Consider the following 27,632-nt stretch of genomic DNA (forward strand, 5'->3'; position numbering starts at 1 on the left):
GTGACTTTTATTAAAGAAGGTAGATTCTCTCCCCGGGGTCTGAAGTTCTTCCACTGATCCTGCTACACGAGGCATTTTATCTAATAACAAGAAATATGTTTACAGACAAGCTTTTCGAGTGAAGCTTTCGGGAATTCATTTTAAGGGGAAGAAAACCTCAACATGGATAGGTAAAAAGAACTCATATGTGTGATAGTTAATAACTCAAATCATTAACATCTATCTCAGGAATTAAGGAAATTAATTTAAAGGGAATGTTCTCTCTTCACTGCAGACACTCAAAACACACCTGTGAATGAGACATCTAAGTAAAAGACAAATTTCAGCCCAGGAAATTTAATATGTTAAATAACACATGAAAGGAAGTTTAGAAAATCTGGGTATTTAGTATCTTTCTCCCAAAAAGGTAGAATGTAAATGAGAAAAGATATTAGTATTTGTCTTTGTCTTTAAAACAGATTTCTCTTTTGACGTGCAAAAACACACCAAAAAGAGGAGGGAAAACAGAAAGTGTACAGGAGCTAAAGCTGTCCTTCAAAGGTGTTACAGATGCACCCAACAGCGGGCTTTGATTCAAGAGCTTATGAAACAGAAGATGACGCTCTCACCACTCTGCACCTTGACCTGGTGTCTGCCCACCACCCCGGGGCTCTCCTGGGCGGCGGCTGGGCCCTCGGGGAAGAGCCAGTCTTGCTGTCCAGTCTCGTGCCTTCAAACATCAAATCTCATTGTACCCCTGGGTCTAAAAAGTAAGGAGAACATGGCAGTGGCCATGATTCACAACAGGTACCTTGGGGCCTCCCTGATCGTACAAAAGGAAGGCCAGAATGCGTCATAAATTAAAGGCATTCCATCAGAGAAAGAGACGTCTGATGAGAAGATTATTTTACATCCCACGAGCAAACTGGTGATGGGAACAGTAATTTGCTGGTTTTGTATTTTCCGAAGCTGCTGCTGTTGGCTATGCAGGGGGTCCCAAAGAGCTCTGGGTGCTACCTGTCCTAAGAGAGCTGGCAGGTGCCTGAAAACCATTAAGGCGGGGACTAACAAGTGTCCACTGGGAAGATGCCTGCATTCGGAAAGCATGATTTAGTCTCCTCTAAAGACTCAACTCTGCATTTGAGACTTTCTGGCCTTTATAAGCATTTAGCTGTCATAACATCTATAACTCAGCCCAGAAAAGGCATCATAGAGCGTTTATTATAAATCTTACAGAACATATAAGGCCCCTTTGCACTTTAATCATTTGCTAACAGTTACAATAAGATTGTATTAAAAATTTAAACTGCCCTACTTAAGCAATTTACCTTCAAACGGCCATTTCCAGGGAATGAATCCAAGGGATATGAATGTCGAACCCTTGGTCAGATTTATTGCGCCAAAGAATATTTCTCCTGATACAGCTCTGATGAGTGAAGGCTAATGACTTTAGTTTTATTACTTTTTAAGCACTTAATGGGAAAATTTAGACATTTTCACAAGACTGAGCTTAAACAAGAATGGTGTATTTAAAAGTGGTAGGCAGGGAAAGCTCTATGAGATTACTTTGGACATCCCCAGATTTAATACAATCAAAAGAAATTTTAAGGCAATGACTAATAGCACAGACTTGTCTCCACCATTATTAGTATGGGCTTTTTTTTTTTTTTCCCTACCATCTTAAATGTTTCAGAGAATATCTAGCAAAGAGTTAGCCATAGAGAATTTTATTATTATACATGTAAAATTTTAAAGCCATTTAAAAAACTCCACAGTATTTAATTTTTTTTTCCACACTTATAACCACCTACCATAGGGAGGTCACAAAGGAAATGCCGTAATTTTCTCTGTGTAATTATCCACGCCCTGGCAAGAAGCAACTGTTTCTACCACCAACCATACTGTCAGCAGGAAAATTATCTTTAAAATGTTCGGAAGCACATCTAAAAGTTCTCCTTTACTTGAAGTAATTTTTCCCCCTAACTTAAAAGCCCACAGCTGTGATCCCTCAGATTTCAATTAATGCCGAGACAGGAATCCTATCAATCACCAAGGACTATAAATTTCTTATCTTTCTCATTAGCTACCCCGTTGCACAGCTTAAACATAAACATACCTTACCACAGGACTGTAAATTATTCGGCGTGAGCAACTCTACCCACCATCAGAAGGGGTAGGGATGATTTGAGCAAATCCGTGGTCCTGCTACACTAAAGCTGATTTACACTTCCCCCAAAAATAAAAAAAACCACCGAGATTCACATTGACAGCGGATCTCTTTGAGTTTGCTTATCTGGCTTAAAACTGGTAATAACCTATCTCTATTAGTATTACTAAGCTTTATGTGCAAAATCCAATTTTCTGAGGAAATGTATTTTTTGCTGCATCTGCCAATAACATCTTTTGCGGTTACCTGTAGCTATTAATTTTTGTAGACCTAAATTCTTCAACTTACTTTGAAAGCTGTTTAAAAAAAAAACAAACTATCTTCTTGAAGTAAAATCGAGCACAACTGTATGAAGAGATGGCAGGCGTGGGGGTTGGGAGGGACGTCACCCCAGAAGCACCTGCTACCTTCTTTCAACACCTTTATTCTGAGCCTCATGGGAACAGTCTTAGCAAGTTTTCCCTAATGAGACTGCGTAGTCCAATCCTTTAATGAAATACGGACTACGTAAATATTTCTCTATAAAGGTGGAAACTTTATGAACTGTACATTCAGAGCAGAGTTGGTGAGGGTTTTGCCTGGGATGCAAAGCAGAGCGAGAGGTCAGCACTCTGGTAGCTGACCACGCGTCTGCCCTGAGCTTCCAGCTTCCTATCACATCCACTTTATGCCTTATCTAATTAACTGTATCTTTCAAATTAAAATTGATGTGGCACATTAACTCCCCACCTTCAGCCTGCAAGGCTGCCAGGTTGATTACCTTCCCTGAAGGAAGCCCCCGGTGGGCGCTCTGGCCGGGCCACTGCTGCCATCTAGCGGCCCCACGAGCAGCCTGGCAGAGTTTTGACACGGTCCAGGGCAGCCGATAATGCTATTTAAAGAGCTTCAGGAGAACAAGCTAGGACGAGAGATATTTACCTCATGTAGCACAAAAAGTAAACTGTATTAATCACAAACTGTTTTCAGATTACAAACACCCCCAGAGAAGCTGTGGCAAAAAGCCAAGCCAAAAACAAAAACCCAACTCTGACAGGTAACTCTGCTGGCAGGTGAATCACACTTCAGTAAAGCTGTTATTTAAAAAACTCGGTTCCTCAATGTTTCTGTAAGGATTTTCTCTCCCAAGTTCTCCTGCGACAATTTGCCAAGTTCCTGAGGACTCTTTGCTAATGACTCCATTCGGATTCTTGAATTTACTGATCCCCTAACAAAGGTGGTGAGTGCGACAGTGAGGGACATGGGTGTCCAGAACCTCGGTCTTCATCTCAGCTCTGCAACTGGTGACTTGGACCGCTGGAGACAGACCGAGCCATCCCATGACTCAGTTTCCTTATCTGTATATGCCACATGAGAAGGACCATGGTGCCACGGGAGACGGTGTGGGGCTGGGAACATGGATTCGAGTCTGGACACGGTCCCCGCTCCCGTGGGGATGCCACTCAGATCATGATCATCACTAAGCCTGCTGAGCCCCTAATTCTGTTGTCAGGATCTGCTCGAGGTGTTGTGCTGTAACTAATTCACGGCAGGTACCCTGCTGTCACCTGCGTTTACTAAGGACACTGCACCTCACCCCGGTCCAGGGCAGCAAGGTGGGCAGTGGGCAGGCCAGCCTGTGTTCGGGGTTCCCAGCTGAGAGCTGAACATGGGAGGAAAGAGACGTTTCCTGAGAAGGTGGCACTGGAGCTGAGGGAAAGCAAGGGCCCCAGGGAAGAAGAGGAGCCCGGATGCAGACGCCACTCAGACTGGGGTCTCCATGCCCAGCACAGCGGGGAATCCGAAAAGACATGAGGAGGCGCCTCTGATTACACATGAATTTAAAAAACCCCTATGGCCACACTGGGAGGACTGGGGGAGGGACACCTGCAAAGTGTACAGAGTGGCAGGAACCCTGGTGGGGGGTGGATGGGGCCAGGGACCCGGCGGCGGCCATACGAGCCAGGTGACCAGATGGCCATGCATTAAAGCCAACACACCCTGATGACCGGTGGACACGGGCAGGAAGGCAGAGAGGAGAGTCAGAACGTGTCCCAGCTGTCTGAGTATCGGGGTAGATGCACACGGACCCCAAGAGGGAAGGGGCAATGTGCTGAGCCAGAAGTGCCTCCAAGACGTCCATGAGACGCCAAGTAGACGGGGGATGAGTCGGTCTCAGGCTCAGCTGACACAGACCCGAAGCCTCAGTTACATACCCACGAGATGCTGGCTGGGTCAGAGGGGGAAGAGGACAGAAGCCCAGGACAGAGCCAGGAGAGGTCACGGAAAGCCCCACCCCCAAGCCCCCATCGTGTGAGGAACACTTTCAAGCATACGGTGAAACGTAAGAATACAAATGAACAGCTAAGCTACAAGCCCACCATCGCCATCCGACAAACGCAAATATTTTGCCGTATTTGTTAACTGAACAAACTAAGTCACAGACGTCATTTCTGTCGGCCCTAAATATTCCAACATGCACCTTCTCAACATAAGGACGTGTGTCTACAAGGCTGCTAAGCCGCTGGCAACCCTCGGGAAGGGTCTGCGTGTCCGCACCTGCGCTCGGGAGCGGCTCGGGCATGCGAGGTGACCCTTGGCAGAACAGCCAGGGTTCGGTCGGTTCTGAGCCAGCGTCTGGGCACCACCAGCACAGGACAGTGGAGCTGGAGGGGGAGACGGGGGAGCTTCCCGCCTGGAACAGCGGCTTCTGTGTGTCCCCAAAGACGGGAGCAAGGGTATCTGCTGAGGAGGAGGGGGGGAGGTGAGGGCTCAACCGTGGGCAGAGCTCTCACAACTGTTTTTCCGGCTTGTTCCACATCTGCCCTCTCCAGTGTGAACAGCTCAGGAAATCTGTCTTTACTTGCTCACTTCTCTGCAGGGTGCAGGCTCTCCTCCCCAGAGAGCGGGCGCGCGTGTGACAAAGGGTGTAAGAACTCAGAGTAAGGCACGCTCCGGAAGCTTACCTAGAAGGCAGCTCAGTGCACCAGGAGCACAGGTGTGCAGAGGAGGGACGGGACAGGAAGGGCCCCCAGTCTTGCTCCCACTGGACTGTCTCTGGGGGTGGGGCGCTCCACAGTCCATACGGAGCCGCGAGGCAAGTGCCTGAAGATCTCGGGGGTGCAAGGTGCTGCAGTCGGGAACCCCGGCCCTCAGTGCCACCAACCCTGTGTACCAGCCTTCAACTTAGGAAACCCTCCTGGAGAGCGGCTCACAGTCCCAACCGAGCGTGGAGACCACTGTGGGAGGTGCCAGGAAGTCGCCAAGGCCCCTGAGCAGGAATCATTACCTGAGCTCTAATCTAGGCCACAGAGAGACTGGGAGTAGGATCGCCTGCCTAGATTCAGAAGGTGGGCCGGAGGCAAGATCACCACCGCCACCGGGTTTACAAACCAGCCCCCGTTATTCCTCTTCTTCACCGAACCATGTTTATGGAGAAGTCACCATACGCCAGACGGTGTGACCAAGATTTTGAAACAGATCCACCTCCTGCGCTTGTAGAGCTTATTAAAGTACAATCAGCTCTAAAGAGGATCTCGAGTCTAGTATGTCCTCAAAACAAAACAAAATGAAACCCAGTCTCCTGAGGGGTCCAACGCCCCATGTTCATACTTTTCCAAGAAACTTAGAAAACACTGTAGAAGCTTTTACAGACCAGAGTTAGCAGACGCACGGAGCAATCCAGTCACTGACTTAAATGCCTAAAAAGAATCAATACACTGTCTTCAAAGGGAGTTGTATGTCTGCATGACACTAAAGGACAGACAGCATCTCCTTGAAAAAAATTACGTCCCAAGTTCCTAAAATTCGTTTCCAACATCTTTCTATCTTTGAGATACTTCCAGGAGACTAATTTCTTGATTGATCACACGGGTGTACCATGGCTCGTCCACAGTCCCAGGTCCCCAGGGAAAACCGGACACGTCAAGCGCAGCCAGTGGGTTCGAGATCCAGCCGAAGTGGCTGCACTGAACTCTTGCTCTTGGGGAGGAGGGCGTGGAAGCCCCGCTGGCTCGGGACCTAGGAAGCGCTCGCCTCTTGGAGAGTGGAGGAACCCAGGTGGTGGTACAGCCTTCCTGAACTTCCTGTGATGACTCAGCTCGTCCTGAAGATGCTGCTTTTCTTCTTCCAATGGAAAGAACGTCATTACACCCACGGTTTTTAGAGAACAGTCTTTATTCTTCTCTCAATAAAACTACCCGAACCTCCCCTCCATCTTTCCCAGAATTTTAACAAAAGGGATCCTTTCCATGAAAAAACCAATCTGGCTCTCGGAAGCTCTGAATCTTCCCAGACTGACGCTGTTGCCCATGAACTGCGGCCTCCTCGGGGCGCTGGCGGCCTCCCTCCTGGGGCCCAGGGACCGGCCGGGAGACCTGAGGAAGGGACGCGTCAGGAATGTCCCACCGCTCCGTCACCTCCCGGATTTCCCTTCTGCGGTGCACACATCTCGTGCATCTTGATTCTCTTGCACAGGATGAAAAACGGTTATGATTATTTTCGAACTACATCTGTTTTCTACGGTGCAACTTCACTGAGAACACCAACGTAAGTTCATTCGAAAGCTCTGATTGGAATCAAAGCACCGCCATAAAGATAAAGGCAGCCCGCTGTAGTGGAGGTAATTGGAAGCAGCCTAGCAACTATTTTAATTACTGCATTTTAAGCGAGCTCGACTTCAGAGTACTGGCGTTATTTCCATTTTAAATGCTTCATTTCTCAATCCTTGATCGCTTTACCACCAGCGATTCTCAGGCACTGGAAGGCTATGGGTTTTGGTTTGTATGTTCCCACCGGCCTACTTGTCGTGCCCACGTCCGCGCGGACCGGGCGGGGGCACTGGAGTGATGGGGGGGCGCCCAGCCTGCACACGCTGCCCCCTATCCGTGGCACCACTCACACTGGACCAGCCCGGCCCCATCTCCGTAAGCACCCCTGTGCTCTCCTCTGGGGGGGACGGGATACACCACAGACTCTCAGAATGGCTGCTTTCCGTTCTGTGGATTTACCAGACATGGGTTCCTTATTAGACATATGCCATATTCTGGGGGGTCATGGGAATGTGCATAGTATCCAGAGAAAAACTATTATTTGAATTTTCTCCTCAAGACTTAATACAATAAGTTCACAGACCTGGATATTTAATTGCAAGGTCGTCTATCAGCGTGAGCCAGACTAAGGAATTCAGCTTTTGCTCGAGTACTAACTAGTAACTAATTAGTCTGTCGATGCTGCTTATTTTTGCTAAGGGCCCCAGAAAGAGCTTGGTGGAACTGACCAGCAGGTGAGATAAGTATTTATCTTCAAGAAGAGAAAAAAAACCTCTGATGAATTTTGGTAATATTTTCAAGACAGACTTTTTTTTTTTTTTTAGGTGCAGATACGAGAAAGGACACCAACGTCAGTATTCAATTAGTACCCGGCCATCTCAGTGAATGGTACTGGGGGGAATGCGATTCACCATCCACTTCACAGGTCCTGGGTTCGGAACCCTTCTGAATGAGTCAGGTTAGAGTAGATACCGAGTTAACCTGCTTCCGGAACACAGGGGGAAAAGTTGGTTTGTCCTACATCTGGACAGGTGCGGAGCTGACCGAGGACGGCCTCTGCCCGTCTGCTCTCGACTCTTCCCTCAGTCTATGCCGAGTGCATGAATCTTCTGATGGACACGCTTCTGCTCAGAATCACGGCCCCTTTCCAAGCTTTCCCGTACTTTATAACAAGCAGGTATTTTCTTTCCAAGTCCTTGAAGCAAGGGACAGCTATATTTCGGTTATTAAGGGCATCCCTAGAAGGAAGTGTACCCATTTCACAGATGGGCAAACTGAGGAAGTGAGCTGCTGACCCGTCACGCTCGAAGATAACGACGGAGCCCAGCTTTGCCGGCTGCCCCCGCCTTTATCCACAGACACCCAGGAGCGATGCTTTCTCAGCAACCGACTCAGCAAGACACGAGATTTCGATCCCACGTCCGCTGACTTCATGTGCCCACGGGCAGGCAGCTACTCCGTAACAGCGGTCTTTACAGGATCAAATAGGAAACTCGTCAAGAGAAATGGAAGTTTCTCAGTGAGTCACGTCATTAGCGACGACTTAGCTCGTCTTGTCGTTAGCAAAGTTACAAGAAACATCTGGGCCTTGGGATGTTCATTTACTTCAACTGCCTTCTCAACAGAACAGTTAATTCCACCTGAGCTTCGTGGTTTGTCTGACACCTTGGATATGGGTTTCGTTTTCCACAGTGCCGGTTTTGAAATAGGAAAGGCCAGATGATAAAATACAAAATACAGTAAAGCTACAATGAGAACGTGTTCTGACTCCTGGACTCATATGCGAATATTTTCCTAATGGCCCACAAAGCATACCACACCAGCCGCGCTACTCTGAACATGCTTTTTCTGTTCTGAAAAGGCTAGCGGGTGCAGAGGCCCAGCTGCTAGGCGCTGGCGAGGCGGATGGGCAGCGCATGGCCGGTCTCCACTCCCGCGGGTCAGTGCCCTGTAGACCCCGGCACTGGACAGGAGTCCAGTATCACGTGGCGAGCAGGCTGATGGACACACAGCGCTCAGCAAACACCTGCTGCGGGGCTCAGCCTAACCCCCCATTTCTCACCACTGCATGACAGAAACCTCGCGGTTTCTTGCCCCTGAACTGCATCTCCCGCGTCACTGCCATGGATCTGGATCCCGTCTGGAGACACTGCAGAAGGCCACGTGTAGGCCTGGGACCAGGTCTCAGTGAAGGGCATCACTGAAAGGCTGCACACAGTAGAAACCCAGGAACAGAAGGCGCCCTGAGTTATGAAACAAAAACAAGTGTGGGGGTCAGAAGTCAGGATGAAAGGGTGCCTGTGAGTCCAGGCCACCAGGGGAAGGCAGCACAGGGACCGAATTCAGGGAGAAAGGTCACTGATGAGGATGGCAAGATGGGAGGGTGGAGTGGGGTGAGGAGTGGGAGGCAGGAGCCACAGAGACGCCTGGTCGCACGAGGGGTGACGGACCCAGATGAGGATACCAGGACTGCGGAAAACAGCCAGGGGTTGGGCCGCCAGTGTCCCTGGCCTGAGCTCCCCAGGCTGGGAGGGGATGCGGGCTCTCCCCCCACCTCCCTGTTGTCAGTGAGCACACAGCCATCCGCTCCCCCGGGTAGAGAGCAGCTTCTCCCTCATCCCGCCCTGGAAAGCTGCTCGTTCGGTCCTGAGACTGCGGACACCCGGGCTGCAGTCACGTGGCCAGCCCGTGGGCTCCTGGCGATGGCCCTGACCAGCAGGTGAGATAAGTATTTATCTTCACCAGGTGTGCACAGATGCAGTGGGGGTCAGCTCCCAAGCCCAGGGCAACCACGTGGCTCCTCAGGCCCATCAATGGGCTTCTGCGGCCACACCTCGGGCACGGCTGAGATGCGTTTCTCCCCCCGAGCCTTCATCCCTTCCTTCCCAAGTCGCCTTGCCTCTTTCCATCTGTAGCAGCTTCTGGGGGCGGCTCGAGCAAGGTCCCACAGGCTGCAGGAGACCTTCTCGCCCGGGTCTGGGGGCCGAGTCCGGATCTGTATCGCTGGCCGAAGCTGAGGTGCTCGCAGGGCTGTGCTCGCTCCAGACGCTCGAGGGGAGAATCTAGTGCTTGCCTCACCCGGTTTCTGGGAGCCAGGTCAGCCCAACACACCACCTCAGGCCTCGGCTCGCACACTCCGGAGCTTTGGAATCTGTTACTTAAACGCTAATATCCCTGCACTCACTGACCCACCAAAGCCATTCTTTTCTTTTTTTTTAAACCACATCTTCCTTTTCTAAGTAGTTTTCATACAATTCTGAAATGACTGTTTTAAGACTTGCCCTTCAATTTAAGCCTCAATTTTATATTTAAATCTCGTACTTCAGAGGACTTTATATTTGATCAAATGAACACATGAAATTTAGAAATGGATCTTTATAGAATCTGGCCTAGTTTTGTTCATTTGCCAGAAAAGGGGGTGGGGGCAGTTTGTAATTTTTGTCTAATATACATATTTAATGATACCAATTCTTTATTTCCCATGGGAAATCTTCACCAACGACACGGACCCCCAAGGTCTTCAGGCCAGTGACTTCTGGTGGCAAAGTCTACCTGGAGCCAGCTTGTAGCCCCAAGTTCATGGTGACCATGGATGCAGCAGAGGTGGCCCATGCACACAGCGGGGAGCGGCAGACGCCCAGGCGTGCGTCCCTGTGCACCAGGGGCTCTGGGCGGGCCCGAGAAGGTAACAGGTGACCACACCCAACCTAAAAGGTACGAATCTAAAATGTTCTATGCAGGAAGTGGGCATCTCTGCCGCGACTCAGTAGGCACTCACGAATTATGTACGGAACGGATCTGGGGAAGGTGAGTCTCAAGACCAGCCTTCTGACTCCGGGATTGGTAAATCCATGCTGGTATGTGCAAGTTTCTGAAAGGAATGCTGTCAGGTCATAAAAACGCAGGCTTTAGAAGAAATGAAATAACACAGTAACTGTTCTTAGATCTTTTTAAAGCAGGCTATTTAAAAGGACATAGAATAAAGTCCCAATTTTGTTTTGAAAGTATTAAAAGTCGACTCAACAGGCATTCAATAAAACGTTTATTACTAGGTGGTGGGATCACAGTTGATTTTAATTGACTCCTTTATAGTTTTCTGTATTTTTTTTTTAAGATTTTATTTATTTATTTATTTTAAAGAAAAAAGAGAGCACGTGCGTATATGTGTGCGTGGAGGTCGGGCAGAGGGAGAGAGAATCCCGAGCAGACTCCCCACTGAGCGCACAGAGCCCGATGCGGGGCTCTATCTCAGGACCCTGAGATCACGACCTGAGCCGAAATCAAGAGTCAGATGCTTAACCCACTGTGCCACCCAGGCGCCCCTAGTTTTCTGTATTTTTATGAACAAGTGTTATTCTCATGAGAAAAACTGAACACCTTTAAGTACATGTAAACAGATAACATATAAAATATGCATCAATGTGTATTTTAACAGAAATAAACATGAAACATAACTCTGAAAAGCAAAATCCATGCAAAGGATGTGATGCTCTTTCAGCAGCTGAGGGCAATGCCCTCCTGCCTCCCAGGGCCGACTCACTGAGCAGGAACCAAGCTACCTCCCCACCTCGGTCACTGACCAGTTCGGGAAGCCACCAAGGACCTTCTGCTTGGGCTTCCGCACTGTTACCTGACCAGGGGAGCAGTGGCACATGGAGCTGTCCATACTGATTTGATTGGGGTTTTCAACTGTCCCTCCTTACGTGAGCCATCAGATTTTACAGCAGTTCCGTTCCTTGTGTATTACGCTGAAAGACTTCCTTTGCATATCACTTGATTACAAGGGCTTCCTCACTGTTTTCATGCTATACAGCCATGTGAGCTGGAAGAACTACCCGCCTGCATTTCTTTAATCACCGTTTCGGGACAGAGCCTGTCCAGGAGAAAGAGCACAAAACAAAGGCGTGGAGCCCACCACTATCCCCCTAACGGCAACCCTAAGGCACCAGCAAAAGCGGCCCAAGGAGCCTGGGGGACAGGAACGCCCAGCAACAGACCCAGCGCCAGCAAGTTCGGATTTCCCAGGCATTTCCCCTCACACTTCTGAATGACTGGATTCGTGAGGGTATCTGCTGAGGTCTATGATCAGGGACATATTGAGGAGTTCAATGGTTTTCAAACCGGACTGCAGCTATAGGCTTTCCTTGTTCTGTAAAAAAAAAAAAAAAAAAAAAATCCACCCCGCAGCTCTGGCGAATCAGGGTCCTCCAGAGCGGTGGGCAAGTGCCTCGCTTCGGAGCTGTGCTCCCTTCCCGCGGGTCCCGAGCACCCCCCGCAGTGCCCGGCAGATGGCTGAATGCAGACTTCACCGAGCGCAGCTGAAGCATCCAGACCCTGGGCCAGTGCTCCACCTACGTGTCCCCTCAACATTCTCATCCTCAGGGGCTGGTCAAACACCCTTCTTTGGCGCTCACAGACTAGTCTGCGACAGCTGCCCCCCCCACAGCGGACGCTGCCCTTCACTGATGAAACCGCCCCGCGTCCCTCACTTTTGTTGCTCACAGTGTCCTGGCCATGTTGACACTATTCTGGGGGCTGAAAAGTGTACCGCTCTCCAAATTAGACGTTACTTCCTTGTAGACTTTGAACATTCCATTTGTAAGTAATCTGATGAAAGATACCATCTGTATAGAATAGATTGTGATTTGATAGGTTTCTCATCTGAGGTACCAAAAGTGTAGTAAGTTCCACTGTCCACATCAAGAAATTGAAAATATCATGATCTGAGGCTCAGTCCGTGGAGCATGCGACTCTCGATCTCGGGGCTTTAAGTTTGAGACCTGCGTTGGGTGTAGAAATTACTTAAAATCTTCAAAAAAAAAAAGCCATGATCTGAGATGCTATAATTTCTACTGGAATTTATGCAGTGGGAGAAAATAAAGGGTAAAAGCAAAAAAGTAAATGGAAAACAGCAGGAAAAGCCGCAACCTGAGGAGAATGGAGGAGGGGGGAAAAACTCCAAAACTCAAACAACAAGACTCTTCTCTCTCTGTGTCCCCAGCCCACTGCTGGGCGCCCAGAGAAGCAGCAGGTGCGAGCCCTCTGAAGGGGCCCTCCACTCCTTCAGAGATCACACCACTCCACAGCTCAGCACTTCCAGAACCAAGGCTCGCCTCTGTAAGAAGAATATCTACAGTTCCCAAAACTGATCGACTCCCTTCCCTCTGCCCGGGAGTATCAGCCTGATTCTGCCACTGACCTTCTCATCAATACCAGGCTGCATGAAGAACCCGCAGTGTCCCCGCAGGGAGAGGTGAGAGCCGGGCAAAGAGGCTGATGGCAAAGGCCCCACCCCAGCCCTGCATGGCCACCTGCTCAGCCCCGCGTGGGACCACGGATACACACCTTAAAGCGAGACACCCGGGCTGTCATCAGGCCAGCAAAACTCTTGGTGAGTTCTATGAAAAGCGTATGAGGGACTAAATAGTAAGTCTGTTTATTACTACACAGTAGTTTAAAAAAAGCGTCTCTTTTGTCAATTTTTCTTTGAATCGTCTCTAAAGATACACACAAAGCAAAAAGCAAGAAGGGACCTAAGTCCCTTTAACCACAGAATATATCATTTCATCTTTACTTTGTCCTCCTCCCCATCCCAAAGAATGAAACTTTGCTTCTGTGTTCTTGTACTGCTGATCCAGTAACTTCACACGCTTTATGGAGTGTATCTTATTACAGGTCTAAATGATCTCTTAAACCACTGTGTTAGTTTTATTATGTCTGTAATCTCCGTAGCGACAGCAAAAGGAAGGAAATATGCCAGCCAGAATCCTCCTCGCGCGCTCCTGTGATGCCCCCTAGTGGCTTCTCGCTAAACTACAAAATCAAGCGCTTGAAAGCAAACGTTTCCTTTCCTCGGTATTTCCGCCGAACCTCAGACACCTGGTTAGAGACCCAACGTTCTAATACCCACATATTCCGCCACGTGCAGAAGACATGTGAGCAGGTGAGCGTTTAGCACACAGCTCATCGGAAATAATTCACACGCCGAACAGTGTCACGTTTAACCCCAAGCCCCTCGGTAGGGGGTAAGACGTAGCTTAATTTTACTGAAAATAATTCCAACTTAAAGGAGCATTTTTACTCATTGCCGGGTTTTAAAATGAAATCCGTGGCTTTCAACATTTCCAGGACAAAGGTAAGAGCATGCAGCTGAGAGAGACCGACGTACTCTCCAGTGTCTGCTCTGCGGCTGAGCGTGCTCTCCGGCGGGCCGGCCTGGCGGGCCCCCCTGCTCCCTGTAGAGCGAAGGGCCGGGCTGCCAGGGTCTCGCGGCCTCCAGACGTGACGTTCTGTATAAGTCTGCAGTCCAGGCAAGAAAAGAATTTAAATGCAAGAGACTCCCGGGTATTTCATTTAATAACGAAATCTTGGCACATCCAGATGACCGCGATACCGTTTTTCTTACGGCTTACACACAAAGTAAAATGGGAGGGAGCTTCCTGAAATTGCAAAAATCACACAAAAATTCTCCGTGAACTGCGGCTGCTCCTGCAGCTCGGCGGTGAGAAGACGAATCACAGCGCCCCCTGCAGGCGCACCCGTGTACGAGGGAAAGAGCTGCAGAGGGCCGCAAGGGGGCGCCACCTCCCAGCCCGGGGAAGGGAAGCTCCACGTGCCCTCCCCTCAGCTTTGCTCAGGGCAGCAGGCCTCCTAATGCAACAGCAAGCCAGACGATCCCCCAAACTAGCTCTTTTCAGGTTCTCTTCTCTTTTAGACAGGACTGCTGTTTATTCATGTGCCCAAAGGAGGGGCCTGCCCCCTGGGGGCAGCGTAGGACTGTGGCTGGAAGTGGGGGGCAGCTGAATGCAGCCTGGAAAAACAGGGCCACCACCACGTCATTACTGGCACTGGGCTCCGCCTTCCAGGGCAGAAACACCTGGGCCAGAGAGCCCACTCGGGACATGCCGGGGGAAAAAAGAATGCATGCTTATGTTTTAATTCCTTGATTTTCACAGAGACTTGTGTGGGCTTCCCAGATTTTGACATTTCAAACAGGAAATAATGCAATACGATTTTTATGTTCACCAAGGGGAGATGTGCTTGGAGCGTCTGGGCCCCACCGCAGAGGGACGGTCCCCAGCGCAGCAGAGCTGTGCCCGGGCCACAGCCGCCGGGGACCTGCCACGTGACCAGGGCAAGGGGCACAGCCCACCTCTGGAACTGCTTGTGTGTGGAAACGAGGATGGGTTTCCAGGGTCCCTCAAGCCCTCCGGAGCACTGACACGACATAAAGCTCAGGGAGGTCCAAACGCCAGGAGCCGCTTCCCACCCACTCCAGGTGCCCGTCTCTAAGGCGACACAAGGAGCGCGTCAGAAGGGACGGATGAAGTGCGAGGAAACCCCACTCTGAGGTCACGGCTACACACGGAACTGGGGACAGTCTCCCTGGGCCATCTGCCCTCTGGGGAGCTGGGGCACTCCAGGTGTAGAGAACCTACCAGAAACACCGAGGCCACATCTGCAAGAGCAGCAAGGCCCACCTGCTCCCATGTGTCACCAACACGCCAGACCTTTGCCCGCCAAGGGACCGACCGCCATCTCCTAACAAAACGCCTGACTGCGAAGATGAGCTTATTTTCACATTAACGTATCAAAAGTAGTATTTGAGACAAATTTAAAAATTATGATTATTTTCTACTTCTACGTGATGAAAGTTAATCCTAAATAAAAGATTAAGGATGGAGACAAAGATTCAGGTAAAGAGCCATCCACTCAGGCACTGATCCTAAAACACATAACTGGGGGGACCCCTCAATGTCTAATAGTGGATTGGGCCAAATAAGTATTTCTAGTCACTCAATGGAATGCAATGCAAAAATGAGAAAATACATTGTAGAGAAAGTACTGATGTGAAAAAAGCAGATTTTACCATGTCATAAGGCCCGAAAATCCGCTTTTTCCAAACACACGGGCATGCAGACAGCCACACCCCCCACACCTTAACGGTAATAGCCACTGCGGGTGGTGTGATGGGTGGTTTTTATCTCCATATTTTACAACCTTTAAAAATCATCTCCTTAGGGGCGCCTGGGTGGCTCAGTCGGTTAAGTGTCCGACTCTTGGTTTCGGCTCAGGTTGTGATCTCAGGGACATGAGATTGAGCCCTGCCTCAGGCTCCAGACTCAGCGGGGACTCTGCTTGGGATTCTCTCTCCCTCTCTCTCTCTGCCCTTCCCAACCCCACGCACACTCTCTCTCTCAAATAAATAAATCTTTAAAAAAAATTTCTTTAGCAAACCTCACACAATCCAATTTAGTCACCGAAGTTTCTACAGTCTCTTTTTCTTTAGACAAACAAGTGTGCAACCCACCCTTCACAGCTGCTTTCTCCCTAAATCAGGGAAGATCCGTCCAGCTGTTTGGGTGTCATTTTCTCTTCACAGAATTTCCAGTGACTCTGCACTAACTACCCACAAGCCGACATGGGATCCCAGAGCCTGCCTTCGGGGAAGCCCAGCGTCTGCTCCGGCCTGGACCCCCATACACTCCTGGTCAGCCCCCCACTGCTGAGTAGCGTGCACAAACATCAGCATCCATAGGGTAAAGCTATGCTTTCTGGTGTCAAGAACCTTCACAACTTCCCTCCTTGGAGGATTACTCTTCCTTCTCTTTCATGAACCGAACTTACTGGTGCTGCTAACCCCCATCATTGGCGGACAGTTCCTCGGTGAAGGGAGGCCACTAAGAATCTGCTATGTCTGTATTCTCTAAGGGGAAAATGTTATGAACAAAAGACTTCAAAGTAAGTTGGAAACACCAGCCATGAAGTGTAACATTTCTGACTTTCCTATTTAAGTGATATCTTCATATTGTGTTGATCAGAGGCTGCGGAGGGTTAAGTAGGTCAAAAAGTACATCACCGTTTAATCATTTTAAAAACATTAGGGAGAGCAGAATGGCGTGGCATTATGAATAGATTATGAACAAAAATAAAAGCCATTTGTATGCATTAACGATACATCAAGCTAATTCAAGCTGGCTCAAGTCATTAACAGGATCCTGGGGCAGGCCCCAGCTACAATGTACGAGGCCACAGCACGGACAAGTATGAACACAACCGTCTCCTGTGTCATTGATAAAATTAATTCTGTGAGCAGATCGGAGTCTTAACACGAACATCAGAATAGAGCACACTTACTAACAGTGTGTTTACTGATCTCGCGTTGGCAGGGCGGGGGTTAAAGCAGCATCTATGGGCACACATGAGCCGTGGTGCCCGCCCAAGGTGGCCCTAAGGGAAACGCAGCAGGAAACATTCCCGACTTGGGGTAAGAAACTGCCAGAGACAATCACAGCCCCTACTGACACAACAGTCTACAGAACTATGAAACAGAAGACTATTCACGGTCTCCTGTTGTTTGTAATAACAGCAACCTTGGTATCAAGATTTTAAGATGATTTCTTAGGATGTTACTCTGGAAAGAGTGCAAAACGTCACGGTCCTCTCTACCCCACCAGAAACTAGTGTAAGAATTACCGAGTCTCACACTTGATTCCGAGTTGTCACGGCCAGGAGCTGCAGTCTGAACCACACCCACCATGGAGATACTCCCCCTCTACCTCAACGCTTTCACGCTGGACAGGTGACTGTAAGCAAATCGACTGATATCCAAAAGAGTTAGTCCCTCTATAAACGTCCAGCCTCTGGGTCCACTGAATAGCTCAATGGATGAGAGAGAAACTCTCAAAAGGGGAAATTTCTAGACAAAGAGACTTTAAACAAGAAACAAGCTGATTTCATACTTGTGTCCAATTCATAATAATACCTTAAAACATTCGGATTATTCCAGGGTCATCACTTTCAACAAATTCTCAAATGAATCCTGACAATGTTCACTTACAGCCTGGCCGTTAGTCCCACCATAATACACTCCCCATTTGTCAAATGTGCGTGAAGACACTCGGCTGCAGATCAGCTGCCAGAGGTCTGGCTCGTCTATAAGACGCTTGTAACTCAAACTTTTTTTTCTAAAAATACTAATTTCAAAAGGTTTTTTTTGTTTTTCTTTTCATTTTGGTTTTGTTTTTTTGGCCTCTGAAAATAGGTCTTATTACCACGAATTGTGTTCATACTTGTCTGTGTTGTACAGCCAAAGATACTTTAACTTTGGTATTAATTATTTCATTTTGTGATTTAACCCTGTTCATAGAGAAAGTTTCTCTGGTTAAGAAATAAGCTGAATTTAAAGATGCACATACAAAGGGTACCGACAATATCATGTTTTATAAAAATAAACGATGTCAATCATTCATGCACTTTCCCATCCCCACGCAAACCAGCCTACAGCACACAGAAAACCCGCCGAGACCCAGGCCTTCTTGCTCACTGTACACATTCCCTCCCCACCCACAGGCTTGACCCAAAGTCTACTTAATGTCAACACCTGATAGGTAGCTTTTCAATTTAATGAGAAGTGTGGTTCTTTTGGAGGCAACTTGCGGATTCTAATTTCCATGGGATTCGACCATGTTAGAAGCTGCCAGGGAGTGACAGCCCCTGAACGCTGGTGTTTAACGAGGACAGCAGAGCGGCCGCCAAACCGGGGCCACGCCCATGTTACAGGACTCAACCCACTACCCTCAGGAGCGTGAAGAGTGTTTTCCTTCTCTGTCTTGCTCCTCCAGGCAACTGGCTCATGTCATCCTTATTCTTAGAAAGTTTTAAAATATTAACCCCCGGGGCGCCTGGGTGGCTCAGTCGTTGGGCGTCTGCCTTCGGCTCAGGTCATGATCCCAGGGTCCTGGGATCGAGCCCCGCATCGGGCTCCCTGCTCAGCGGGAAGCCTGCTTCTCCCTCTCCCACTCCCCCTGCTTGTGTTCCTTCTCTCACTGTGTCTCTCTCTCTGTCAAATAAATAAATAAAATTTAAAAAATAAAATAAAATATTAACCCCCCCGAATAAAGTATAACTTAAGCATAGTAAAGTTTCCGTTTGCCCCGTCATAACATAAACTACCCCTCTGTCCCACGAAACCTTGAATGTACAACGTTTCAAGGCAACGAGGAGGGGGCAGTGAGAGTGTGCCAAGTGCGCCAAGGAGGGGGCAGGGGCATGGGCACACGGACACAGATGCCCAGAGAAAACCACGGGCAGAAAGGACAAGCGGGCCAGACACCAGCTGTAAAGAGGGCCTATTAAGTTCCACTATCTTACATTAGAAACCCTTAAACTGTGACATAAATATTAGTCATTATTACAAATGATAAAAAAATAGAAATTAGCAAACACTACATGACTCCTTGGCCTTTTCTCTCTCTCTCTCCCTCTCTCTCTATACACACATACACACACACACACACACGAAACGCCCAATGTACACATACATATGGCTTGCTTTTCATCGTGGAAGGTATCATTTCTGAAAGAAATCCTTTGGAAAAAGAATTAACACAAAAAGAAAGGGACTCCAGTCTACCCCGTAACACAATAAAAAAAGCAACAACAAAACAAATAATAAAATAGGCCACCCCAACAATGAAAATTAAGCGGGTTCCAAGAAGGCATGGAAGAGGCCTGACACATCCTTTAACAGCACAAACAAAAGACGGCGGTGTGAGCAAAACAAAACGGCACAGGATGATGCAGCACTCAGGAGCAAAACCCCTGGACTGCTCCCACTTACTGATGCTCTAACACATGCAATTAGGTCATACAAACCGGGCTCATTAATACAGCTACTCTTGTGCTGGACACTGCCGTAATTAGGACCAAGCAGCTGCAGAATTTAATGTGAAATGGGATTCTTTGTACATCAGGATATCAGTCTTTGGAAGCAGAGGACAGAAGGCAAACCGAGGCTCCCTGACTTACTGCAAACCCCTGCGCCAGTCAGGCAGCCTCTCCTGGCTCAGCCCTGACGGTACAGGGCGTCCACTCGAGGGTGAGCCATCCGCAGGCAGGGGGTGGGGGGACAACTAGGGGACAGCTTCTATGCAGGTGCTTTCAGAATGTGAACTACACAGCACGCATGTAAAGAGTTGGCGTGACCGTGCCGGGAGGCCGACGGGCCCATGCCGTCCGCAGGACACTGCATGAAGTGTGTGATCACCGGAAACCCGAACGCCAGCCACCGGCGCCCAGAACCCTTCTGAGGCTGCCGTCCGAAGGGCACATGCACCTCCAACTGAATGGTCTCTTTCTCACATAAGTAACGTAGAACATCTATCCTAGAGTGAGCGGTCTTCCGTGTGAGATCACTGGACTATCCAGTTACTCTGGGCAACAACATAGTGACAAAACCCAGCAGTCTTGGGGAGGGTCAAGCAGACAGACGGTAATCTGTAATTATCTAGATCTTGGCTTATACGGATCTCGACCAGGTCTAAACAGTTATTGTCAGAGCAAAATGTTGCGCATATGGGTTTTCCTACTGTCCTACGAAGACAAGCTTAAGAAGGTAGGAGGTTAAAGCTTCACAGGGAAGTATGCATTAATGTCTAATAGGATGCTTTCAGTTGGGATTTAACAAGTGACTACAGTTTAGAAGATACGTGCAAGAATATTAAATTCTGTATACAAAATAGGTGGCATCAGGATGCATAACAGGAACGACCCATATACAAAACAACACTGTTCTACAACACAGACAAATCTCTATCAGCTCATTTTAGGAGAGGGAGGGAAGGAGAAAGGAAAAGGGCGTAAAGTAGCCTGGATAAGGGAAAATCAAATATCTTGTACCACCATCAGGTTTTACTCATTCCATATGAAAGGGAAACCACTTTTCTTTATATACAGAGATCTTTAAAATATCACACACCAGTCAGACACTGTAATCTAAAAATTATAAAATATACCCCCAAAAAACTTAGGGGATCTACTGGCTCTACTTCACAAAATGTCAAAACAAACAAAAAACTGATTCTACATCATGCTTAGTTTGAAAAAGAGAACTACACTCTGACGCAAATCACTATGCTCATCATACATCCGTCGTTATGCAATCACTGTCATCCAAACAAAACAAGCTATAAGCAAGGACATCCAATGTAGAGTGAGAAATCTAAAAATGATTGGAAAGGGAGAATTCATCATTTCCAAAATCCAGCTTCAGGGAACTAAAATCCCAAATGCTCCCTCATGAACATGAGGAGGCAGAGTCCCAAGATGGCTCACAAGAACAGTCCAAGGGGTCCTTCAACCACTTACACACATGGCTGTTCACTACCTTTCAGCACGGCTTCGTCTTCTAGGAGAGGGATTTAATTCTGTCACTAAGTTATAATCCTTTTAGGTTGTCCCTGAATATCTAGGTCAAAAAAATCCCATCACCAACACTACCCTCCTTTCCCTACAGAGACTCAACTAAAATGGCAGGACAGATGTGCTCAATGCAAGGACTTCTTCCACGCAGTTGGTTCCTTTACAGAGTGAGAGAAACGTCTCTTGAATAGAAATCATAGCACCAGAGAAAGTGTCTGCAGAGAGTGAACTTTATTTTTCTGTAATCCTGTATCTTCATGAATCCAGGCCGAGAGAACAAATGACCAAGGACTTTTGAAAAATTTCATGCCAAACACAGACATTACCATTATAACGTTAAAACTACAAAAGCCCGAAGTTAATCTCGCAGACATGGCCGGCGGCGACCAGAGCGGCACAGAATTGGACAGATGGAGAGACACGGGGTGATGGGCCATGCGCAGCCCGGGCTGCCTCAATCCCCTGGTCCAGCCTGTGGGGCCCTGAGATCCCTGCAGGGCTTTTCTGGGAATCCAGACAGACAGACGGGTAACCATGCCCATGTCAGGCCCGGCAGCCCAGATGCAGTAGAACCAGGGAGTATGTGATTTCTTAGAAGGTGAATCTTATTTACTGGAACCCCCTTCGTGGAGGCCAGACATTCTGCTCCACAAGCCACACAAACTCATCAGGAGCAGGATCAACGATGATCCCGGACCACTGCGAGCAGGTGACAGAAGGCAGCCTGGTCCTTCACACCTGTCCTCCACCCTCGGGGAAAGTGCAAGCTTCCGTCTCTGGGCACTGGCCCTCCACCTCGCCGAGGCGGGGGCCCCTCCCCATACCAGAGGCTTGGCGTGAGCAACGCTGCTTCTCAGATGAGGGCATCCACTGCCTCCCTGCCTCGGGACACCCCTGATGCTGACGGAGACCCTCCATCTTGGATTACTTTCCAAGAGCCATGTGAGAACTACACCCTGGAGAGAAAAGTAGACAGACATTCTACTTCTCCATTAATTCTGCAATCTGTCTTCAGTTTCAGGATACTAAGAACTCCAAGTTAAAGAAGCAAAGACTACAGTCCCTGGTATCTTAAAAAAGCAACGCGGGGAGCCAGTCGACCAGAAAGCCTGGGGGGCGGAGACAGGTGCTAGGGAGGTCTGGCTGGTGTGAGAACCAGGCCTGTTTCCTTCTTTCAGGGGTGAGTTAAACGTTACATAGAAACTACCCGTTCTTTCTCTTTCTACAATGCAAAGATATGAAAAGCACATAAAGAAAGGCAAGTCCTAAGGTGTAAAGGAAGCCAGAAAGTTGAAAGAGAAATCTGAATGACGTGAGTCTGTGAGTGGGTGGTGAGCCTGCCGAGTGCGCCCTCCATCCAGCCTCCCCCAGGGGACCGGGCAGGACCCACATCACTGTGGCTTTAATGACAGAATGGTTAAAGCTCTGGGCTCCTCGTCCCAGGACAGGCATCCCATCCAGATGCCTCTGGTCAAGCTTAATTTTTCCGAGCCTTGATTTCTTTAACGCTAAACCTTGTGAGGGTTTTTTTTTTTCCCTTAAGGATTAAAATGGATCATGACTGTTCACAATTTCTAAATACTGAGCACAGTCCCCACTTGGTCAGCAACTACTTTTAACACTAACAATTACAGAGTTCACGACTTAACAAAAAGACATACCCTATAATCCCCCTACCAAATATGCAGAGTAAACCCTCATTTTATTTTTAAATCTTATCTTCATATAAATAGAAATATTTTAAGGACAAAATCACAATAGTCACAGAAACTGTAGTATCGTGGGTATTATTTCCTTTTCTGACTTTGTACAATTCAAATATTTAATGGCAATGCATTATTTCTAAAATAAGAAGTAACAAAATGTATTGGAAATCTCCTAAACCTGTGAAAACTCACGGTACGAGCGTCATGTGTTTTGTTAAATCACAGCAATGGAAACCCTCTAAGAGCATAAAGTAACGCTGTTTGGAAAAGCCCTTCCGGTCCTCCCCTTGCTGGCACTCCGCCTGCAGACAACAAAGTGCTCCCAGTGTGGGACAGCGGCTGACTGCCGTGCGCTCTGGATGCAGGGCAGGGAAGCACAGTATCTGGGCTTCCCCTAGTGTCAACCAACTCTTACGATTATGTATGAGCTCATTTATGGGAAGTTCACATTTTCGATAAATGCACATGTAAAGCAATCGTGGAGGATAAGCTCATCCACAGGATGAAATTCCGAAAATCTCCACCAGGGGCCGGCAAAGCCGCTGCAAAGGGCCAGGGAGGGACTGTTTCAGGCCTGGCGGGGCCATCACGTTTCCACGTCAACCACTGAACTCTGTGGTGGTAACAAGAGCAGCCCGCCCGTGCGCCCGAAAAAACACAGAAACAGGTGGTTGGCCAGACGTGGCCCGTGCGCCCAAGCCTGGGGACCTTCATCTGTAACAGCCCCACAGGGTCTGGGCTGCCTGCCCCGCTGGGCGCCCTCCAGGAGCCCCACGTGCCTCCGTGCGTGGCTCTTCACAGGCAAACATTCGAGGTACGGTAAGCACGGGCGTACACAGGCCACCACGGGCTCCAGCAGGGATGGGGATGGCCGGGGGGGTGGGCAGGGGCGGGAGGAAGGGCCCCCGAGCTGTCCCTCAGCAGGATGCCTCTGCGTCAGAACAGGCACCGGGGAGGCGGTGAGGACCCAGAGCACAAAGGCCTCTGCAGGACACCCGGGCTGAGAAGCAGGAAGGGCAGGCCACTGTGCGGGGAAGGAGGCCGCAAGCTGAGAATGGAACCAGCTCGTACGGAAAAGGGAAGAAAATGCGAAGTTTGGAAAGGGACCCAATCTATGAAATGTCATAAAAATAGTCGAAGTGTGGAATTCTTCCCATTCCATCTGAAAATTCATCTGGACATTTAGAAGAGCATACACTGTCTGGTGTGGGGAGGTCCCGAACGCAGGTGTGTAATTACTACTTGCACTGGGAGGAACACGTCTTCGTCAGGGTTGGGGCCCAGCAAGGCCAGGATGACGGGCGGCTCGGGTGGTCTGCTCTGCCGCCGCGGAGGTCAGCCAGACGGGGGGCAGCCTGGGAGTTACTCCCCACAACTCCCCGCGGACATCGGGACCCTCTGCGGGGAGCACTGCCCTTCAGGCTAGGGGAGTCGCTTTCTCCCAGACTTTCCTGACTGCTCCGGACCCAAGACCACCCCTCCCTCCCACCACCTCCCCCACGCCTTTGCCCATCCCCCTCCCACTTCCCAGCCCGACTCTTGGCATCACGATCACAGACGTGACCGTCTCTGCTCCGTGGAACCCTGCGCTTCTCCAGGAGGGTTTCCTGTCTGGTGCATGGCTGTTCCGGCTGTTCCAGGGGCGGGTGATCACTAATGAATTCAGCAACAAAGAAACAATTCTTAAATCGTGGTGTTGGCTCTCAGCCATAAGTCTTAATGTGGGATTGGGTTTTTTTTTTTTGGCCCAAACTTGACTCTCTTTCCTCTTTTGGTTTATTCTCTCCAAAGCCTAAGAGCAAATATTTAGGCTGTTTTTAGAGACGGGCCTGAACTAAGAATGAGCAGCTATGGTGGAGAAGAGATGTTGGTGGAGAAGAGATGTGTAAGTGTGACCCATCACGTGCAGAAGCGAAGCGTGGGCAATGTCACACCCTGTGCACAGGTCAGATCACAGCGCACCACACAGGATTCCCAGCGGACTGCTGAGTCTTCTGAACACGCACGCAGCTGAGCGCCACCTCTGCATGAGGGGGACGCTCGGATTCATGCCGGGCGGGCCCTGTGCCGCGGAAGGGGACGTGGATGCGCGGCAGGGAGCGCTTACCATCCTGAAAGACCCGCTCCACGTTCAGCCCGTAGGTGGCGCACGTCTCATAGTAGGTACACCGCTTCAGGTCGCTGGAGAGTTTCCGCGCCCTGGCGTCGTCGATGACCCGTGGGTTACTGGAACTTATGGCATCTGGAACAGACAGCGACACGGTGACCATAAGCAGCCCTGTTGACGTCCCGCCACTTCAAGCCTCCAAGTAGCTCAAAACCTGCGCCCTGCTCCTGGGCATGTCATGTGTTTAAGAACCTGGAGTTTTTAAAACCTAGTTTACCCTCCAAGGAATAATCTCAAACATTTAGAACAGTCTCCATTTGTAAAAATGTGTTTCACAGGACGCTGCTTCTGAAACGGAGGTAAAGGATGCCCACTCACTGTTTGCAGGTGACGTCTGCTGCACAAAGCACTCTGCTCACTGCATTCTAGCAGCATTACTCCCCAGGTGCAGCCATACACCTGTTCAGTCCGTGTCCACAGAGCTGCCCTCAGGTGTCTGGTCCTGTTCCGGGCACAGGGTTGCCCCAGTGGACAAAACAGACAAAACTTGGCTCCCTCATGGAGGGGCTATGAGGGTGGCTGGGGAGGGAGGCGGAGAACAAGACAGAGACGTGGAACAGCGATGAACATTGTGTGGCCACGAGACCACGTCAGGCAGGGCAGGATGTTCGACGGTCCGTGTGCTCAGTGTGGATTCTCAGGGCAGCCCCACCCGCAGGAAGGAGGGAAAGGCCAACCAGCCACTACCTGGGGGGAGAGCACCTGGGGCAGGGGGGCAGCCAAGCACCTGGTGTTTACGGTAGACGGAGGCAGGAGTGGAAGAGAGGGGGGCGGTGGAGGGCCCTACGTGCTGGGGTGCGAACCACCTTAGGTCTTAATGGAACCAGTCCTGGGCGCACCCACTTCCCGCAGGGTCTGTATACAGAGGAGGACGTTGGAGCAACAGAACAGATGTGGGGCACCTGTCACCAGTCCCCTGAACACAGAAAAACCAGCCTTCTTTGGCTCAGTGTCCAAGATGCCTCTACCCCACCCCACCATGCGTTCCCGTGTCCCGCACATGCCAACAGAGAAAGGCCAAGATGTTAGGAGCGAGGTGTGAGACAACAGGCACTTTTCGGGGACTTTTTTCTCCAGGGAAGTTTTCTCCGCGGGCTTGAGGCTCCTGTGCCACGGAAAACGCCAACTGCTCTTGAAACAAAAACCCACCGACAGGGTTTTCCCCACTAGTCAAAGAAGAGCACCAGAATAACAGAAACCCCAGAGATAGCAACAACCTTTCAAACTGTGCTTATTCTGGGGCTCAGGAAGTGCCCACGACATTTAATTTTGTAAGTATAAAAAAGTGGCATCTTGAGGGAATAATTTATTCATTTTTACCCCCTCTTTCTCTTGCTTCCTGTTTTATTTTTAGCTCATGGAACAGGCCTGACCTGGCAGTTTCCCATAGAGAAATCAAGACTAACTCCGATTCAGGCCTCTTTCTCCAACAATGGCTTGCGCCACCTCAACAGATGTTCTAGAACATTCCCTGGGAAGGCCCCTTAGAGGGGTTTCTTCAAAGAACATCTTGTCCTGTCTCCTTGTCTTCCAGACTAAAAATTTGACTTGGATTTCACAACACTTAAGGAAAAGAAGTATTTTTTAAAGGTGCAAACATCTTTTAAGAAAACGGTAGGAAAAAAGGTCGAAATCTGTAATTTTTCAATGCTCTGGTGTAAACACATGCCGTAGTGTCAACCCAGCTTAACCTGACCTGGGGTCCCCAAAAGTCCCACAGGCCCCCTTCCTCAGCGGGAGGCCCACCCCGTGCTGTCCCATCCTGACTTCCCAGGTGCAGCGACGCGTCTCCGCTCTGGCCACGTCATACCTGCACCACGCGTCAGTCGGGGCTACACCAGCCTGGTCTCTCATTCCACCTGTAACTCTGCACCTGCTCACAGCTTGTGCCCATCCCCCAAATCGATGTCATCTGCAAGCCTTTAAAACAGAACCAGCTTAACGAACGTTATGTAACTACCTCATTCAGAAGTGTCCTGTCCACTTACGGACCCTCACACAGCTCCTGACTACACCCGGAGAGAACACGCATTCTCGCAGAGACACTCCTCCCACCCTTGGATGAGGCCACCGACCCCAAACACCTGGGGTAGGGGAAAGCTCAGAGTCCCTCATCTGTAACCTGACCCACCTTTTACCCCCAACACCCCACGAATCCCATGCAAAAGCACAACACACAGGCTTCACAGAGCAAGTCCGCAAGCAGCGAACAAGTACCTAGCAGTGGAACCTTCCGGAAGCCCACACTCACTCTACCCTCCTGCCACAGGGGCTTCTAGGGCACTCTGGAAATGAGAGGTCTGATTAAGGACCAAGAGGACCCCTCAGCTGAGGAATGTCCCTGCGTGGTAACAGTCATGCCCTGTTCATTTGGGATGGGGCTGTGCTGACGATGGACAAAGTCCCACAAATGAACGTGAGGAGACTGCCAGCATCTGTCCTCCACCCGGGCTCCCTGGCTCAGGTGCTCCCTCGCCTGTGGCCTTTCCAGAAAAATGCTCAGAAGACCAGCAGGAATAAAAAGGGTAAGTTCTTCCACTCGGGGACCACATCAGGGCTTCGCCTTCCACAGGCGTCCTCTACGAACATGTGAGCCAACCTGGGAGAGGCTCGGCTCTGCCTTCTTGCAGCCGCGGTGGGACACAGACAGCCACGCTTATCACCAAGGAGGGAACAGAGAGGCATGCTTCTGCACCCCAACCAGGCCCTCAGTAAAGCTGTGTGTCGAGATACAACCAATATAACAGAAGCAACCACTTATGTTACATTTACGTGCCCATGGGCGCTTCAAGTGCCTTACAGGAGCTCCTCCAGTGAACCCCGGCCGAGCCCAGGGAGGTGGCAGTCCAGGTCACGGGGCCAGGACGCTCTGATGCCGGGGGCTG

At 49.6% G+C, this 27,632-nt stretch overlaps 1 protein-coding gene across 1 annotated transcript in view; it reads right to left on the minus strand.

The window, feature by feature from the left end:
- The window catches only part of AGAP1 (ArfGAP with GTPase domain, ankyrin repeat and PH domain 1), a 370,769-nt gene that overhangs the window by 277,962 nt on the left and 65,175 nt on the right, over positions 1-27,632 (minus strand). Inside the window, exons 5-7 of the mRNA XM_081815292.1 lie at positions 26,803-26,831; positions 26,444-26,472; positions 24,688-24,822 (exon numbers count right to left, since the gene is read on the minus strand). Coding sequence (XP_081671418.1) covers positions 24,688-24,822; positions 26,444-26,472; positions 26,803-26,831 — 193 coding nt within the window. The remainder of the gene's footprint in view (positions 1-24,687; positions 24,823-26,443; positions 26,473-26,802; positions 26,832-27,632) is intronic.

The sequence above is a fragment of the Leptonychotes weddellii genome, chromosome 3 (assembly GCF_054177405.1).
Source record: "Leptonychotes weddellii isolate Sample4059 chromosome 3, ASM5417740v2, whole genome shotgun sequence".
NCBI classification, from domain to species: domain Eukaryota; kingdom Metazoa; phylum Chordata; class Mammalia; order Carnivora; family Phocidae; genus Leptonychotes; species Leptonychotes weddellii.